Genomic DNA, 17,931 nt, shown 5'->3' on the forward strand with positions numbered 1-17,931 from the left:
TTATTTGTACACTTTTACACCTAACTTACTTGCACAAGTAAAACTGGGCTTGGCTGTTGTCTGCAAATTTTGGACTAGATGAACTGGCAGAGGAATCGGCGAACTGGTGATTTCAAGAATGCATGCATGTATTTTCAAAACAGTATGTTTATTTTTATTTAAAAAAATGTTTATATTCAGTCTACCAACCAATGCGTGCTAGGCGGTATTCATGCATACTTTATAAAATACCTGCGTCCATGTATACATCAGAATTATTATGTATATAATGTAATATTTTTTTAGACACCTAAAATATATGTGGATATGTTTATAAAATAGGTAAAGAAATTATTTGTTTTCTTGCATTGGAAATATTCGCGCATACCAATATATACATGCATATTTTTGGAGCAGAAATATGTGGTATTTAATAAAACTGTGCAGCTCCTGCCACACAATTTATAAAATACCAGTATTAATGTCTTCCTGTCACTGGGCACGTGTAAATGCTGGATTACGGATCGGTGTGAAAGTTAGGCTCCCTGCGTGAAACCCTTTGGTCTTACAGGTTAGCCTCTCACCCAAACCAGAATGCCGATTTTAGAGCCACACTGAGTTGAAATGTTCTGCAGTATCTGAAGGTGGCTACTTGTAAAAGGGGGATTAGAAGTGCAATATACATCTTATGTAGTTTCCCCATTTCAAATGCAAACTGCAATGAGAAAATATTTTTCCAATACAGTGAAAAAAAATGTTTTCTGCATGAAAGCAACTAATGATGACACTTTTTAAATATATGTGTGTGTGTGTGTGGTTTTTTTTTTAAATAAAATTCTCCCAAGATGTCAAATGTTACCTATATTCCAACTGGAGGGAGTAATCAACTTCTGAACAATAACTGTATCAACAGTTATACAAGTAAGGCAAAGAACAAGGGCTTTACTGAACCTGGTGGCAAACAGTTATAATTACAAAGTGCATGCCAGACATTGTAATAATTCACAAATTACTAAAAAAAATAACATTGTAAACCAGTTTGAGCTGACCATGTTTATTGAGAGAAAATGGAAGCTAAATGCTCAGTATATTAATGAGTCAAGTGTGCATGGGTCTGCAGCAATCCCAAAATCTGGTCCCAAAGGCCTCAGAATCTGGTTGTTATGCAAATTAACTTGATTCTTAGACTACAAAAAAACAAAACCCAGATTTGGGGGTGGGAGGGGGGTTTCTAGAAATGTTTGGGACAAACTGGCATAATCACTTATTACAACATGCATAGACAAGTTATTCATTTTAAACATCTTGCTCCAAGTACCAAGAATGATCAATAACCACGGTCTTGATAGTTTCTGTGACAGATGGCGAAACTCAAATCAATAGCACATATATCAATATTTTTGAAAAGTGCTTTAAAAAAAGCCCCCTTTCTCTTTAGAAGGAAAGGTAGGAGGCCAGGAAGCCTCCAGAAATCTTCTCTTTGAAATCCACACAAAACTGCTCCCTAGTTGCAATCTTTCTGACAGGAATGGGGACCCAACACAGCATTTACAAATCCCTCCCAAAACCACTTCCTTCCCCCAAAATAAACAACATAATGGGCTTTTTTATATTGCCCTCTATGAGTACTTCTTGGGTGCGAAAACACAAGAGAAACTTTGTTTTAGTAGGTAAACAAATGTAAAATGATTTCAGCATATAAAACAATCTACAGCTGCTTTATAATTTAAGGATGCTCTTAGTGTGGTATTTTGTATAGGTTTTGACAAATTCAACATTCCAGCTTCCCATACTCTTGCCAAAATTTGTGATGACATTCACATAAAGCCTTATCATATACCGTGTTTCTCCGATAATAAGACAGGTCTTATATTCTTTTCTAGCGCCGAAAAAACGGCTAGGGCTTATTTTCAGGGGATGTCTTATTTTTTATCCATGATTGGTGAATGAGGACAAGGCTAAGCCCACCTCCTCTTTCTTTCACCAATCAGATTCAATTTTCAGCCGAACCTTTTGGTTTGGCCTTTGTTATCGGCCCGCTGCGGGAAATTTCGTTTTCCCGTGGTTTGGCACGATTTTATTTCATCTGCCCCCCACCCCCCCGAAATAAAGCCCGAAACCTGGGGGGGGGGGGGTTGTAAAAAAACAACAAACAACCCAAACCCACCCCAACCCTTCAAATTTTATTCAATGCAAACCCCCCCCCCCCCAAGACTTACAGAAAGTCCCTGGGGGGGGAGGTCCGAAACTGGGGAGCAGATAGAGGGTTGTAAAGAAAAAACAAACCCCCCCCCCAAACCCATCCCAACCCTCCGAATGTAATTCATTTCAACCCCCCACCCCTCCCCACCCCCCCTAAAACTTGCTGAAACTCCCTAGTGGTCCAGTGGGGGTCCCGGGAACGATCTCCCGCTCTCGGGCCGTCGGCTGCCAGCAATCAAAATGGCGCCGATGGCCCTTTGCCCTTTCCATATGACAGGCTATTGGCGCCATTGGGCGGCCTCTATCACATGGAAGGAGCCTTCCAGACAGAGGCCGGCCAATGGCTGGACAACCAGGGAGTTTCGGCAAGTTTTTTTTTTTTGGGGGGTGGTGTTTGAAATGAATTACATTTGGGGGGGTTGGGGTGGGTTGTTTTTTTTTTACAACCCTCTGTCTGCCTCTGCCTCTCCCCCCCCCCCCCCCCGGGACTTTCGGTAAGTCTTGGGGGGGGGGAGGGAAGTCAAGTCTTGGGGTGGAACCGCTCGACCTGTTAAAAGCTAGGGCTTATTTTTTCAGTAGGGCTTATATTTCAAGCCCTACTCCAAAAATCCTGAAAATCAGGCTAGGGCTTATTTTCAGGGTAGGGTTTATTATTGGAGAAACACGGTAGCTACCTACATCCTTGTTAATACCATAACTACCTTATAATCTCTTAAATGAATGCATCATGTACTGTGCTTGATCTTAATAAAAGTACTACACTCCCTCACTCACATCTCCATGTGATAAACCTCTTCTAAGGTGAGCTGATCAGCGAGGTCCTTCTTCTTTCAGCAGGGACTGAGGAACAAAACAGCAGGAAACTGGGACATTGGGGTTGGGGGGTCTGTCTTTCACAATCAGAAATGTAGCCAAGATGGTGCAAATCTCTCTCAAGGCTCAAGCACACACTTAACCATCAGTAAAGTGAATTTAAATATCAATACATGTACCCTGAACCACATAAAAAAAAGAGAGCAGGGACAGGTTGAGGACAAGAAAGCATACGTGGTGATTGCATTTTCACAATCAACACAGGTACAAAATACGGGGGTACAAAAGTACCCCGAGAGTGTGCGTTCTTCCCGTGTTTTCAGAGTGAAACTGCGCAAGGGGCATCCTTTTGAAAATAAGCTTGCAAGCAGTTGGTATAGCCCTGTTTCTTTTTAAAATTATCTTCTTCCTTTGTTGCTGCAGAATCCATTTTGTACTGCTTAATGTCTAATCTATTTAATAAAAATAAAGTTTAAAAAAAAAAATGCCCTCCCCCATGTAACAATTTAAATAGGATCTGGAACTCCTAGGAAGAAAACAAGTGGTTCACGGTTTAATGAGCCCCAGGACTTTCCAATCAACATGCTATTTACTAATCAGTGAAATGAGGGCACCCAGTTCAAGAACAGTAAGCCATGGGATAAATGGTGCAGTCTGTTCCAGTAGTTCAGAAACACAGAGAATCAGTGCAACCCTACCTGCGGCGTGCACCACGAGCCCCAGTGTTGTAGTGATTTTGGAGTTGCCAGCTCTTGCTGCTTCTGGATCTGGAAAAACAGTGGAAAATCATTTATTAGACAGGCCCACGTATAAAGCCTCATCTAGCCTTTGAAATATAAAGCCACTATTCAGTAAGCCGTTTAGTGGACAAGTTATCTGGCTAAAGTCAGACGGATGACATGCCCCACTGAATATACTTGGCTAAAGTTATTCTCCCCACCACCACCCCTTCCTCATTTGGAATCGTTACTTGCCCTCTGGCTTCCCCCCTGGATCCCTCCCATGCATTTGCAGTTGCAATTGGCCAGCTGCATCCCCCCTGCTCCCTGCCCCCCTGGACCTCCATCTTAGCCGATACCAATATCAAACCCCTGCCAGAATTTGACAGCAGCTTACAAAAGGTTCAAGGAAGAAGAATGCCTCGTGCTTCACTGCCAGACTGATGGAACAACGGTTTCCATACCAAGGTGGGACATACCAGGATATTCGATGACTCCCTTTTCTTAATGAGGAAGTGCCAGAAGAGATCAGACTTTTTCTTTCAAAAGTACTGAGCTAAACCATAAGCCTTGAGTGGTACTAAATATAGTTATCAAACTGAAGCTTCCCAAGAATTCATCTTTACCACTCACTCTTGGAAGCTGATATGCAGGAAAGCACCATCAAGGTGATGGAACAAAGGAGTGGCAACCTCTAGGAACCATGACCAGTCCCACTGGCCTGAAGGGGGTGAGGAATCACTCACAGTAGGGCCACTGGAACCAGCTGCCCGTCAAAATTGCTTTGGATGAGGGAGGGAGGGAGGAACTCACACCCCTCCGAGGGCAGGATGAGTTTCTGGAGAAATCTTTGTACTGACAATTCTAGTCCTCTTCACCTTACAACTGGGCTGATCGATATCTAGGCAGCGTACTACTTCCCCGGGCTCACGCTTCTGATATCACCCAGGCCACCAAGGCTTCAAACAGTCCTGAGGCCGGCAGACACTATCCTTGGCCAAGTCCCAGAGATTCAGCCAGACCTTGTCCAAACAATAACCCTAAAAGGGAATACCTACTAAGCCGGGTCTCAAACTTTGGCCAAAACCAGGGCATCAATCTAAAGGACATGTGGGAACAAGCCCCTCTTTCCAGATTAATCTGAGGATGAAGGAGTCCCCCCTTCTGAGTCAAACTCTTTATTCCCAGTTTTCCAAAAGAACACGTTGATCAGCTCCCCTGCTGGCCACAAAAGAATCTGATGGAGGAGGCCTCCATCAGAGCTGAAAGCTCACTAGCCAACGTATACCACTTAATAACTAATAACCCCCCCCACACACACACACACAAATGTTTTAAGAGCCTGAACTGAAAAGGACAGGGACTCAAAAGAGTCTAAGGGAGAAGCAAGAAGTGCTTTTTACTTGGGGCCAGACCCCTTCCCACAAGCACACCAGCAATGCAAGAATAAAACAGGCCCTCTCCGTGCACAGCTTAAACCGAGGCTTTTATCATGCCCGTCCATACGTAATACGTAACAGAGCTTCTTTGCCCATGGGCCTCTAACTCGTATGAGTGGCGAATGTGTGGCCGCGTGGGATACCCCAAATTGCTGGCTGGTGCTGCCAATGCGGACTGCCGAGATAGCAGGGCTGTCTGCTTCCCTTTGCCTTGTGGATTCTCCTGCATACGAGAAGAATATGGGCTACAGCCTATATACCAAGCGATGTCGTCACTGAAAAGGGGTGTGTCCTCCGTCTCTATCTGCCAGTAGGCAGAGATAACCCCACTAGTCTGGGCTGGTGTAACAGGATGATAAGGAAGCCACTGTTCCAGCACATTGATGCAAAATACTTAATCATTTTCTCTCTTAATTAAAAAGGAAAAATATAGTTTAGAACAGAAACGATTTCCCGTTTTACTCACTGCTTGCGTTTCTCCTCCTTACCCGTAGAAGTGAAAGTTTAAATTCAATTGGCCCTAGGAGCAGGCAGGTGACTGTCCTTTTAAGACCCTCAAACTTCATTCACTTTAAATGTCTAACACTAGCCTCTGCAAACTCTAGCATGATGGAAATAAAGCCTTTACTTACCATCTGCAGAGTGCATGTGAGAGCTGCCTATTTGATCCACCAACAGCATGAAGACAAATCCCAGGACCAGGGAAACCCCGATGTAAGCATGTAAATTGGAATGGTCATGTTCATGCACTGCTGTCATTTTCACTTCCTTTTCAGCTTCCACCACCTTCTGAGTCTCAGTGACGTCATGATGCTTCCCTAATACACCCAAAGGTAAAAGGGCAGTGAGTAAGATTACTGAACAGATAAATCTGCACTCTATGTATTCCTTGGAATTAGTAGCAAACGTTTACTAAGCTGCATGTGGCCTTACCACAAATTAAATGTCTTAACACAGAGAAAACCCATGGTATTTCAAACACTGCTCAATATCTCCTGGTCTAAAAACCCTGCGCAATGTATTATGAGCTCATTTGCATGCAAACACTTTCAAATCAGTTCATTAATAGTTGATCCTATGCAAATCAAGTAGCTTAGCTTGCCTCAAAATTCACAAGCCACATTATCTGAATGAAAGTTAGCTATACCTCAATAGGCGTAGTTGATGCATGTCCCAATGCTACCTGGATGTATCCTTAAATGGCACGCATACTGTCCGGTCTACCCCCTCTTGTCCCCCCAGGTAGAATAAAAATCTAGTGAGTATAGCGCAAGTGCTGCCCCTACTCCCACACTAAAAAAAAAAAATCTTACCTCGGAGGCTAGGGACCGGGACCCACCCACCCACCCTAGCATCCCCTGGACCTCCTGCCTTTTTAAAAAATAAATAAATAAATAAAATGGCCCTGCTGGTCTAGTGGACCTCCCCTTCCCACACTAACCCACACCCAACCCCTCCTTACCTAAAAAAAAAAAAAAGTCATTCTGGTGGTCCAGTGGGGGGGGCCCCCAGCGACCTCTAGACTCTGGGCAACGCCATTTTGGAAAATGGTAGCCACCAAGGCCCGGAGTCTAGGGTGTACTCTGGGTCCATACTGGACCACCAGGGTGACCTTTTTAGGCACAGGGGGTGTTAGGGAGGGTGGCCCCACTAGACCATCAGGGATCTTTTTATGTGTAAGGAGGAGTCCAGAAAGTCTGGCAGTACACTGGACCAGCAGTGCCTTTTTTCTAAAAAGGTTAGTGGGGGTAGGGGACTCGATCTCCTGGCCTCCTGGGCCGGATTTTTATTTTAGAAAAGGAGAGGGATTGGGGGCTGGAGCTTGTGCTGTACTTGAAAAGTATATATTTTTTAAAAATTACAACTACATGCCACCTGCAATGATGGCTGGAAGTGGGGCAGGGGGTTCTAAGAAGATACCCAGGGGATTTTACTATTTTGGGGGGGGCTTTCGCTGCCATGGTATTCTTCCCTCCAGAAAAATACTGCAGGCCATGGTATTTTTCCATGGGGAAAATAGTGCATGAGTCACAAAGCCACGGGAAAAATGTACAATTTTCCAGCATGTTTTCTTTTTTTTTTTTTTTTTTTTTTTTTTTTTTTTAAACAAAACTGTTTGCCTGTAGATGAGACAGTGCTCTCTACAGATGGTTTAACTTTTAGCAGCATGTTGCAACGCTTCCCTGCGGAGTTAAAAATATTGTTTGCTTTCAAGTCCTAATGTTGCTTATAAGATTTTTGTTTGCAGCATAATTCATCTCCAAGATCTATCAGTTATTTCCCTAAAAATTTCAAGCTCTTACAAGCACTCTGCTTTCCTGTAAGCAAACTGCTGGAGTTGCAGTTACTGCTGTTTCCAGCAGTATGTACAGTTAAAACCCAGAATGGTGCTGCAAACATCTGCAGACTGGATACAAGCTGAAAACAAATAAAACCATGCAGACACTGGGGCTTGTTCACTAAACCATGGTATTTATGTTTACGTTACCATGCAGACACTGGGGCTTGTTCACTAAACCATGGTATTTATGTTTACGCAGGTACTGTATGCATGTTTGTGTGGAATATATGTAGGCTTCTGAGGCCGTACAGGTCTCTTTCTCAGGTGGTTCCACTTTCAGAATATGAGATTTAGTCCCAACTGAAGAAGAGACATCTGTGGCCTCAAAAACTCATGTATATCGTTGATTATGATAGTCCCATAAAGAGATTACAACTTCCTAGAAAGAATTTTTTTTCCAGGACCAGTACAGTTACTAGAATTCTGAACTAATCAAATTTGCAGATGATACAAAATTATTCAGAGTAGTTAAATCACAAGCAGATTGTGATAAATTGCAGGAGGACTTTGTGAGACTGGAAAATTGGGCATCCAAATAGCAGATGAAATTTAATGTGGATAAGTGCAAGGTGTTGCATATATGGAAAAATAACCCTTGCTGTATTTACACTATGTTAGGTTCCATATTAGGAGCTACCGCCCAGGAAAGAGATCTAGGCGTCAGAGTGGATAATACTTTGAAATCGTCAGCTCAGTGTGCTGCAGCAGTCAAAAAAGCAAACAGAATGTTAGGAATTATTAGGAAGGGAATGGTGAATAAAATGGAAAATATCATAATGCCTCTGTATCGCTCCATGATGAGACCGCACCTGGAATACTGTGAACAATTCTGGTTGCCGCATCTCAAGAAAGATATAGTAGCGATGGAAAATGATAAATGGGATGGAACTGCTCCACTATGAGGAAAGACTAAAGAGGTTAGAGCTGTTCAGCTTGGCTGAGGGGGGATATGATAGAGATCTTTAAAATCATGAGGTCTAGAATGGGTAAATGTGAATTGGTTATTTACTCTTTCGGATAATAGAAGGACTAGGGAGCACTCCAAGAAGTTAGCAAGTAGCACATTTAAAACTAATCGTAGAAAATTCTTTTTCACTCAACGCACAATTAAACTCTGAAATGTGTTGCCAGGGGATGTGGTTAGTGCAGTTAGTGTAGCTGGGTTTATTATATGTTTGGATAAGTTCTTGGAAAAGTCCATTACCTGCTATTAATCAAGTTGACTTAGAAAATAGCCACTACTATTACTAGCATCAGTAGCGAGGGATATACTTAGTTTTTGGGTATTTGCCAGGTTCTTATGGCCTGGATTGGCCACTGATGGAAACAGGATGCTGGGCTTGATGGACCTTTGGTCTGACCCAGTATGGCAATTTCTTATGTGAGATTCTTTTCACTATTAGCCAATCACATCCAGCATGTACAATGCAATTAATGAGAAAACTTCACAATGCAGTAGCCCCTTAGAAAATAACTGAATTGCAAAGCATTGCTTAAAAGTAAGAGAAAAATAGGACTGGCCACAGTGCTGTTTGTGACCGTGCAGGGGGATCTGTGCATCAGGGCTTATTGGATCTGGATGTGCAGTGGTTTCTTCTAAGCCACATAAAAGCTCTAGGAATGCGCCTTGCTGCAAGAACCTCTTCAACCCTAGTGTTAGTATGAGTTACCAAATGCTAGCTGGCACGCCATGTGCGCAGGAGTACCTGAAGACAGACATTACTCAAATACAGATACTTATGTTATCTTAGAAGGATAATGCAGAGATCTGCAAGGATTTGAAGCTGTGAAATGTTGCTTTTACATGTTACAATGCCTAGGTCAGCAATCCTTTTATTAAAAATGTAGTTACTATGCTAAGAGTTTTATTTGAAAAGTGTATATTCCCTTGAGACTGATGTGGATCTGACGCCAAACAAAGCAGACTGGCCTATCTGCTTCACCGACTTGTAAAGCTTCTAACTCAGGAAAGAAAATCTTTATTGTCCTAAGGCAGTCGATATGAAGAACTATTGCAGATTTTAAACTCATAGTATTATGGATGCTTAGGGCAGATTCCTAGTATTTGTATAGACCTTCCAATGATGTTGCTTGCAGACTCAAAACTTGACAAAATCATCTAAGAGCAGGCACCTGACTTATTCTTCATATACCCCGTAATATTCTCGGGCCAGCTGTAGGGCAAATGGCACTCTGGGCAAAAGTCATTGATGGCCTCCAAAATTGATCACTGCTCCTCAGCAGTAATGGGTAAGAAAGTTAGATTGGGGAGGAAGAGGGAGAACACCCCTCTCCCTCCAGACTAATGAATTAGTGGCAGCAAACACACTTTATCTCTCCCGCAGCCCTCAGCACTCTCCCCATTCCCCCAATACTCCAGTGCTGACCTTAGTAATATAGAAATACACATGTAGTAACATAGTAATGACGGCAGAAAAAGACCAAAATGGTTCATCTAGTCTGCCTAGCAAGCTTCCCAAGGTAGTAACTGCCGCTCGGTGCAGGCCACCCCCACGTTTCTCTTAAGGGTAGTAACTGCTGCTCCGTGCAGACCACCCCCACGTTTCTCTTAAGGATAGTAACTGCCGCTCCGTGCAGGCCACCCCCATGTTTCTCTTAAGGGTAGTAACTGCCGCTCCGTGCAGGCAACCCCCATGTTTCAACTTAAGGGTAGTAACTGCCGCTCCATTCAGGCAACTCCCATGTTTCACTTAAGGGTAGTAACTGCCGCTCCATTCAGGCAACTCCCATGTTTCACTTAAGGGTAGTAACTGCCGCTCCATGCCGGTTTAGCTTTTCTGTTTATTCCCATCCTCTAGCCTTTTAGGGATCCACAGTATTTATCCAATGCCCCTTTGAAATCCTTCACAGTTTTAGACTTCACCACTTCTTCTGGAAGAGCATTTCATGCATCCACCACCCTCTCAGTGAAGAAATATTTCCTGACATTGGTTCTAAGTCTTTCTCCCTGGAGTTTCAAATTGTGACCCCTAGTTCTACTAAATGCTTTTAGTAGAAACTAGGGGTAGATATAGAAACTAGGGGTAGATATAGAAATGCTGTATCTACAGATTAAAGAAACATTTTTTCATTTTCTATCAATCATGTAACCCTGGATCACCAGCAGAATTAAGCAAAAAAAAAATCTCAAACACAATTTTCAAATTCTGTCTAAATAACCAAGAAGTAGAGCACACCCCTAGACTATTCATATGTTGGCCTGGTGTATTTATTTATTTTCTTTTCTCTTTTTTCGTTTTTCTAAATTTACTTTTGATTGGCAGAAAAAGATCAACAATACAAATTATCTGCAAAACATCATTACAAGAACTTTATTTATTTGAAGTGTTTTATATACCGTTATTCGGAAAGCCATCATATCGGTTTACAAAGTGAACAATTTTTATCATGGAAGTTTTGAGGCATCATAACATATTAACAATTACAGTAAAAGCATAACATAATATATAATATAATATAACAAGTCTCTGAAGAAATATAGAGTTGGATGATGAGTGATGTATGTAAGGTTGAAGATTATAGTTGTGAGCTCATTTGAGAGTTGGTATGAGCAGATGATTGGGGGTTAGTGAAGAATTTAAACTCCAATGGAGAAGAAATAGCATACAGACATAAAAAATGTATACATATGTATTCTCCTGAAAACCCATAACCTAAAGCAGGATAGGGGTGTAAACTACACACCCAAGAACCCACCTATTACATAGTAACAAGACGTGTTAATCTCAATTGTAAATGCAATTTCTGAGGCACTTCAATTTTGTGCCATCAGGCTGCAAGCTCGCAACGCGACCCTACTATGATATGAAATATCAAACTCCTAAACTGTTTATCAATATCTTGTAAGTCAATTGTGACCAAAAGTAATTTACAGGATATCGGGACTAACTCCAGTGATCTCATTTATAAGATCTGTAACCATTTCCCACTACTTCCTCACCTTGGGACAGGTCCACCCTAAGTGCCTTCTTCACCACAGTTATGCCAGCAAAGCACATCAATTCCCTTATACATCTTAGCTAATTTGAATGAAGTTAGGCACCACCTGTATAATAACTTATAGCCATTTTCTAATACCAAGGAAGACAAATCCCTCTCCCACGCTAAAATATAGTTTGGTTTAGACTGTTTGATGCCAAGTAACATGTCATAAAGTTTCGAAATCATTTTGACCAATTTATCAGTTCGAGAACAATAAACCTCTAGATCCGCAACAATCCCTTTGGAGCCAACATAGGAAACTAACTGCATGTAGCGAAATCTATCCTTTTCCTGCAAAGGAAAAGCCTGCCGCAGTTTTGCAAAAGAAACAGAGCCCCCTTCCCAAACCTGTTCTAACCTCTCAATGCCTAAGCCTTCCAAATAGCCGCCGCTGTCAATGATTCTCCCAGTGGAAATTCTTTAGTGTACAAAAAGGAAGAGATGCCAGAATTGCTTATCCCCAGCCAGCCTAGTGCAATATTGATACCAAATTCTCAGTGAGTGCAATGTGAAAGGAGAACCTCTGCTATGCCCACCCTCTAATTTCCCAGACCGCCAGATAAGTATCTCTATAGATGGTATCCCAAACATATCCCGCTCCAAATCTATCCAAACCTTGGCTTGGATCTGTAATGCCATTCCCATTTCGTTCTTAACTGAGAGGCAGCATAATAAAATTGTAATTTTGGGACACCCAACCCTCCCTGACCTTTCGGTCTATATAGCACTTCTCTTGTTACCCTCGAGGCCTTCCCTTCCAGATAACATGAAGAAGGGCTTTCTGCCACTCTTTTAAGACTCTCTTCGGTATAACTACAGGCAGAGTTTGAAAAAAGTAGCAGAATCATGGCAGGATATTCATTTTAACAGAGATTCTGCCGAACTAAGATAATAGGAGGCAGTCCCACCTCTCTATATCCTGTAATATCCCCTTGTATAAAGGAGTAAAATTAAAGTCAAACAATCTTGACAGATCCGGTCCCAATCTAACCCCAAGATACTTCACACTCCCGACTGTCCATTTAAAGGGTAGCAACCAATGAAGGTTGTTAGCCAGATTACCATCCAAAGTTAGATTCAAAATTTCAGATTTGTCTTCATTGACTTTTTCCCTGTTCTACTGTAAACTGGTACGATAAGACCGCGTCTTGAGTATCGGTATAGAAAAAGAATTTAAATAAATAAAATAAATAAAACCTCTATATATCCAGCAAACCCCACTTATTAAGCAGTTCCTTCAAACTCCACCTCTGCATGCAGGAGGATACACCAACACCACTAGAGTTATCTAAGTATGGATATCAGGTTAAGTTGAAATCTCCCCCCACCCACCCCACCCCCCAAATCAAGACTTGCCCTTCTGCCCTTCCCTGCAATGCATCAGATATAGTTTGAAGAAAGGGCCCCCGATGTACATTAGGAATATAGAGATTCACCAGTGTAAGCTGTTATCTCTGAGTACAGCTTTCACATCTACTATGAGATTATGGGCAAACAAAATCCCCACCCCAACATATTTATTATTCTTAGTTGCTGGTGCATAATATTGGTGTGGAAATCTGCTAGATTGTATGAGATGAAGATCTCTGGCCTTTAAATGCATTTCCTGACAAAATATCACGTTCGCCTTTAAAGCAGCAGCCTCTTTCAGCAATAGTTTGTTTGCTAGAGGAGTTAAGCCTTTTGGTATTTAAGGATATAATGTTAAGAGTCACCATTAGAGAAAATTAAATGGAAACTCCTAAAAGATCACTGGGAAACCTGCCAGCAGAGCAAGTGCACTATTCTAACAATTACACACATAGGCCTACCCAATAAATCACAACCTGTGGAGCCAAAAACCAGAACCAATCCTAAACCCACCCAGCACAATATCCTCTCCCCTACCTGCACCTAACCCCTACTAGAAGCTCTGTTCCCCTATGGAGGGAAGTCATAATCGGATATGACAACCGACCTCTAGCCCTGTCATTACCTTATGATATCCAAGCTAATCAAAATACAGAATAACACCCACCTTTAAACAAATGCACCCTATCTTAATACACAATGAAGATAAAAAAAAAAAATTCAGCCTTATCCAGCACACCCAAAATAGACATGCCCCCTGACCCAAACACATAAATTCCGGTTTCTGAGAACTAGAAAATTTTCTCTTTTTTCTATACTACCTATTGACAATCTAAGCAATTTACAAATTTTACATACATAAAAATTTTACATAAATAAAATACAATACCAATACAAAACAATATGAACATACAATATGAATAAGCGACGCTTGACCATCCCCTCTAAACCCCCTTGCTGCTTAACCCTTCAGCCCTGTCTCTTTACCTTTAGATATCATTATAAGCCTCCTTAAAAAGCCAAGTTTTTAGCATTTCCCTAAATAACTTATACGCTCTCATTAGCCATAACTTCTCCAGCACTGAATTCCTTGTCCTGCCACTGTAATCGCTCATGCACACACCATGTTCAAGCTAGCTTCCTTTACTGAGAAGATCACTAAAAGACCTTTATTCATAGACCATAGTTCCCTTTGCGGCACATATCACTGTAATCTGGATCTCAACCATCCATTTTCCAATTTATAGAATACCTTATGCATTATTATTAACACTTTAAAACGGATTCTAAAAGATACTGACAACCAATGAAGATCCTTAAGTATACTTGAACAGAAACTGTATAAGATGGTGTATACTCAAATTATAGCTATACTAAAACACCATATTAGAACAGCTGAAGATAAATATTTTTGTAAACTTGTGGATACCTCATAAACTTTACATGGGCTAGTACTGAAAAGCCTCACGCTCGGGTTTTGCAGCGTATTAAAGTGCTGCTATGCATGTCAATCACATTATCTTTGACTATGCTCCCACTTTTTAATCATCGGTAACCAGTATATGCTGCTCGGTCAGCAGTATATGCAGAAAGACAGAGACAGAAAACACCGCACTAGTTTTCCACCCCTGATGAAGCCCACGAAACACGCATCGTGTCAGGTTGGGTCGGTGTTGTTATAGACTGTCCTAACAAGCTCAAATAAGTGTCCAGTTTCGTCTGCATAATTCTTTGAAAAAAATTTAAAATGAAGGAAAATATTTTTTAAAAAGTATAAATGTAAACAAAGTGGTTACCGATGATTAAAAAATGGGAGCATAGTCAAAGATAATGTGATTGACATGCATAGCAGCACTTTAATACGCTGCTAAACCCGAGCGTGAGGCTTTTCAATACTAGCCCATGTAAAGATTATGATGTATCCACAAGTTTACAAAAATATTTATCTTCAGCTGTTCTAATATGATCCTTAAGTATAGGCATATGTTCATACTTCCCCATTCCACAAAGTACTCTGGCTGCAGAGTTTTGAACAATTATACTGATTTAATCATGCTTTTTGGTAATCCTAGAAGTGAGTTACAATAGTCAATATTATTTAGTGCCATCATTTGTATAACTAACTGAAAATCAAACTCCAAATATGACTGTAATCGACACAATATACGCAACTTGAAGTACCCAATTTTCACCAGCTTATGCACATGATCTTTCATAGCTACCGTATTTTTCGCTCCATAAGACACACATTTTTCCCCCCATAAGTGGGGGGAAAATGTCTGTGCGTCTTATGGAGCGAATATAAAAAAACAAAACCTAACTACAACACCTCCCCCCCCCCCAAGACTTGCCAAAAGTCCCTGGTGGTCCAGCGGGGGTCCAGGAGCGATCTCCTGCACTTACGCCGATAGCCTTTGCCCTTACTCTGTCACAGGGGCTACCGGTGCCATTGGTGGGCCCCTGTCACATTGTAGGAGCAAGGGATGGTAGCCCCTGTGACATAATAAGGGCAAAGGCTATCGGCGCCATTTTGAATACTGGTAGCCGACGGCCTAAGTGCAGGAGATCGCTCCTGGACCCCTGATGGACCACCAGGGACTTTTGGCAAGTCTTGGGGGGTCAAGAGGGTGGGGGGTTATAGTTAATTAAATTTAAAGGGTTGGTATGGGGTTTGTTTGTTTGTTTTTTTTCAACAAAGAACGATAAAAGTTTTCTGATCTGGGGAGTTGACAAAAATGGCCCTCCCTAGACCTGAAAACAAAATGGGGACAAAAAAAAAAAGTTATGCCCTCCGCTAATTTGCTCCATAAGACGCACAGACGCCTGGGAACAGAGCCGGTTTAGCACCATTTTTTTTTAAATTTTCCTGCTCTGAATCCTAGGTGCGTCTTATGGAGCGAAAAATACAGTAATTCGCAATCCAGCTAGACTCCCAAGTTACGCACAGCTGAGGATAGTACAAGATCAGTTCCTTCAACTGATATTTTCGATACACTGCATCATCTAAACACTTTTTTGTCAACAATATAATTTCAGTCTTACTGGTATTCAATGCTAAACAATTTTGAGTTAACCATATTTTTTATTGTTGACAAATAAGATGCCAGTGTTTCAAATGCTTCCTTAAGGGAATCCTTAATTGGGGATCAAAATTGAATACTGTCTGCAAACATCCAATATTCTATCCCCAATTTTCCCAGTATCTAGCTTAATGGTGCAATATAAATATTAAATAGTGTAGCAGGCAAGGAAGATCCCTGTGGATCCCTCATTAACTATATCTGGCAAATCGGCTATAAGCCATTACAAGAAAAACTCCTAAGAGCCCTATATGCAAGAAAGCAAGCTCTGGCCAATTCTAGCCACCCAGAAAAACTAGTTTTACAATCATTTTACAGCATTGCATCAACAATTCTAGAAAATGGATACAAGACCTTATTCAGATGATATTTAACACATCAGATTACACAAAATATACCCACAGGTATCAACTAACTGTTAGAGATAAAGTTGAATTATGCTTTCCTGGTAATCTCCTTTCCTTAAGTCATGCTATACCAGTTGTTATGTATGGGATTTCCTCCTTCTAGGGTGACTGAGACAGAGGATACACCTCTTTTATGGTCTCACTCTGGGCTTATAAGAGAGGTGTGGTCCTGGTCTAAAGCACTACTGGTCCAAAGCACTGTGGCCACCCAAAATCCCCTGAATGCCCAATATGAACCCTTAGTATAGGATACTGAAGACTGCTCTGCGTGAATCAAGAGGTGAGATAAGAGAAAGGCAAAAATATGAAGAAACAGAGAGAATGAGGAGGGCACCACTTGCTACCTCACATGATCCTCCTCACCCCTGTCTTCCTGGGCAGGCTCTGGCCTGGTCTGGTTTAATAGGACTCAAGGAAAAAAAATCATCAGGTAAGCATTCAACCTCTCTTATCATCCTGCTAGTCCAGTTGTTACGTATGGGAGTTATCTAAGCTTCTCCTTGCTGGCTGGGAGGAAGACAAGGATGTCCTCCGTACTCTGCTCCAAAGTCCATCTAACCTATAGTACAGGGGCAGCCAACTCTGGTCCTCGAGAGCCACAAACAGGCCTAGTTTTCAGGATATCCACCATGTATAAGTATGAGATAGATTTGCATGCAATGGAGGCAGTGCAGGGAATGCAAATCTGTGCCATGCATATTCATGGTGTATATCCTGAAAACCTGGCCTGTTTGTGGCTCTCGTGGACAAGAGTTGCCCACCCCAGCCTAAATAAATAAAATAAATAAGGTGTGAGGAGATGACCAAGTGGTGGCCCTGCAGATTTCATCCAGAAATATCAAAGATGCTTTGGCCCATGAAGCTGCTTGCACCCTCGTTGTGCGGTCTTGCACACCCATCGGGGCCTGCTGCCTAACAGCATGCATGCTGAAGTTATTGTCTCCTTGATCCACCTGGCTATGGTCACTTTGGATGCTGCTTTGCCCTTCTGGAGAATGCCAAACAAGCCAAACAGTTTGTCTGTCTTCCTAAAGACGCTTGTTTCCTTTAGGTACATCTAGCTGGTGTAGATTCTCATCCTTTTCTTTATGTTCTCTGCTACTAAAGGCTGGCAGAGAAATGGATTGGTTAATGTGAAAAGGCTGATACCACCTTCGGTAAGAAGGACTGGTCTGGGCTGAGAGACACCATGTCAGAAGAGAGAACCAACTAAGGTTTTCTACATGAATGAGTCTGCAATTCACAGATGCACCTCACCGGGCAGGTTGCTACTAAAAACATGGTCTTCAGGGAAAGGTCCTCCATGGAGGTTTTCTTTATTGCCTTGAAGGGGGGGGGGGGCTGGTTAAAGTGCTTAAAGCCAAGGTGAGATCCCATTGCAGGATTAAGGGTCTGAAGGGCGGACATATATGCTTCACTCCTCTGAAAAACCATAGAACATCCTGGTGCGCTGCCATCAAGGTGCCTTTGACCCGGCCCCTATAGCATGCCAATACAGCCACCTGTACCTTCAAGGAGCTAAGGATTGTTCTTTAGCTAGGCCTAACTGTAGGAAGTCCAAGAAATATGCTATGCTTGTCTTCCACAGGCATATTTCCT

General features: G+C 41.9%; 1 protein-coding gene across 1 annotated transcript in view; it reads right to left on the bottom strand.

Moving 5' to 3' along the window:
* Nucleotides 1-17,931, bottom strand: part of SLC39A9 (solute carrier family 39 member 9) — a 117,074-nt gene that overhangs the window by 51,379 nt on the left and 47,764 nt on the right. Inside the window, exons 3-4 of the mRNA XM_029598798.1 lie at nucleotides 5,785-5,970; nucleotides 3,693-3,761 (exon numbers count right to left, since the gene is read on the bottom strand). Coding sequence (XP_029454658.1) covers nucleotides 3,693-3,761; nucleotides 5,785-5,970 — 255 coding nt within the window. The remainder of the gene's footprint in view (nucleotides 1-3,692; nucleotides 3,762-5,784; nucleotides 5,971-17,931) is intronic.

The sequence above is a fragment of the Rhinatrema bivittatum genome, chromosome 4 (assembly GCF_901001135.1).
Source record: "Rhinatrema bivittatum chromosome 4, aRhiBiv1.1, whole genome shotgun sequence".
In the NCBI taxonomy this organism is placed as follows: domain Eukaryota; kingdom Metazoa; phylum Chordata; class Amphibia; order Gymnophiona; family Rhinatrematidae; genus Rhinatrema; species Rhinatrema bivittatum.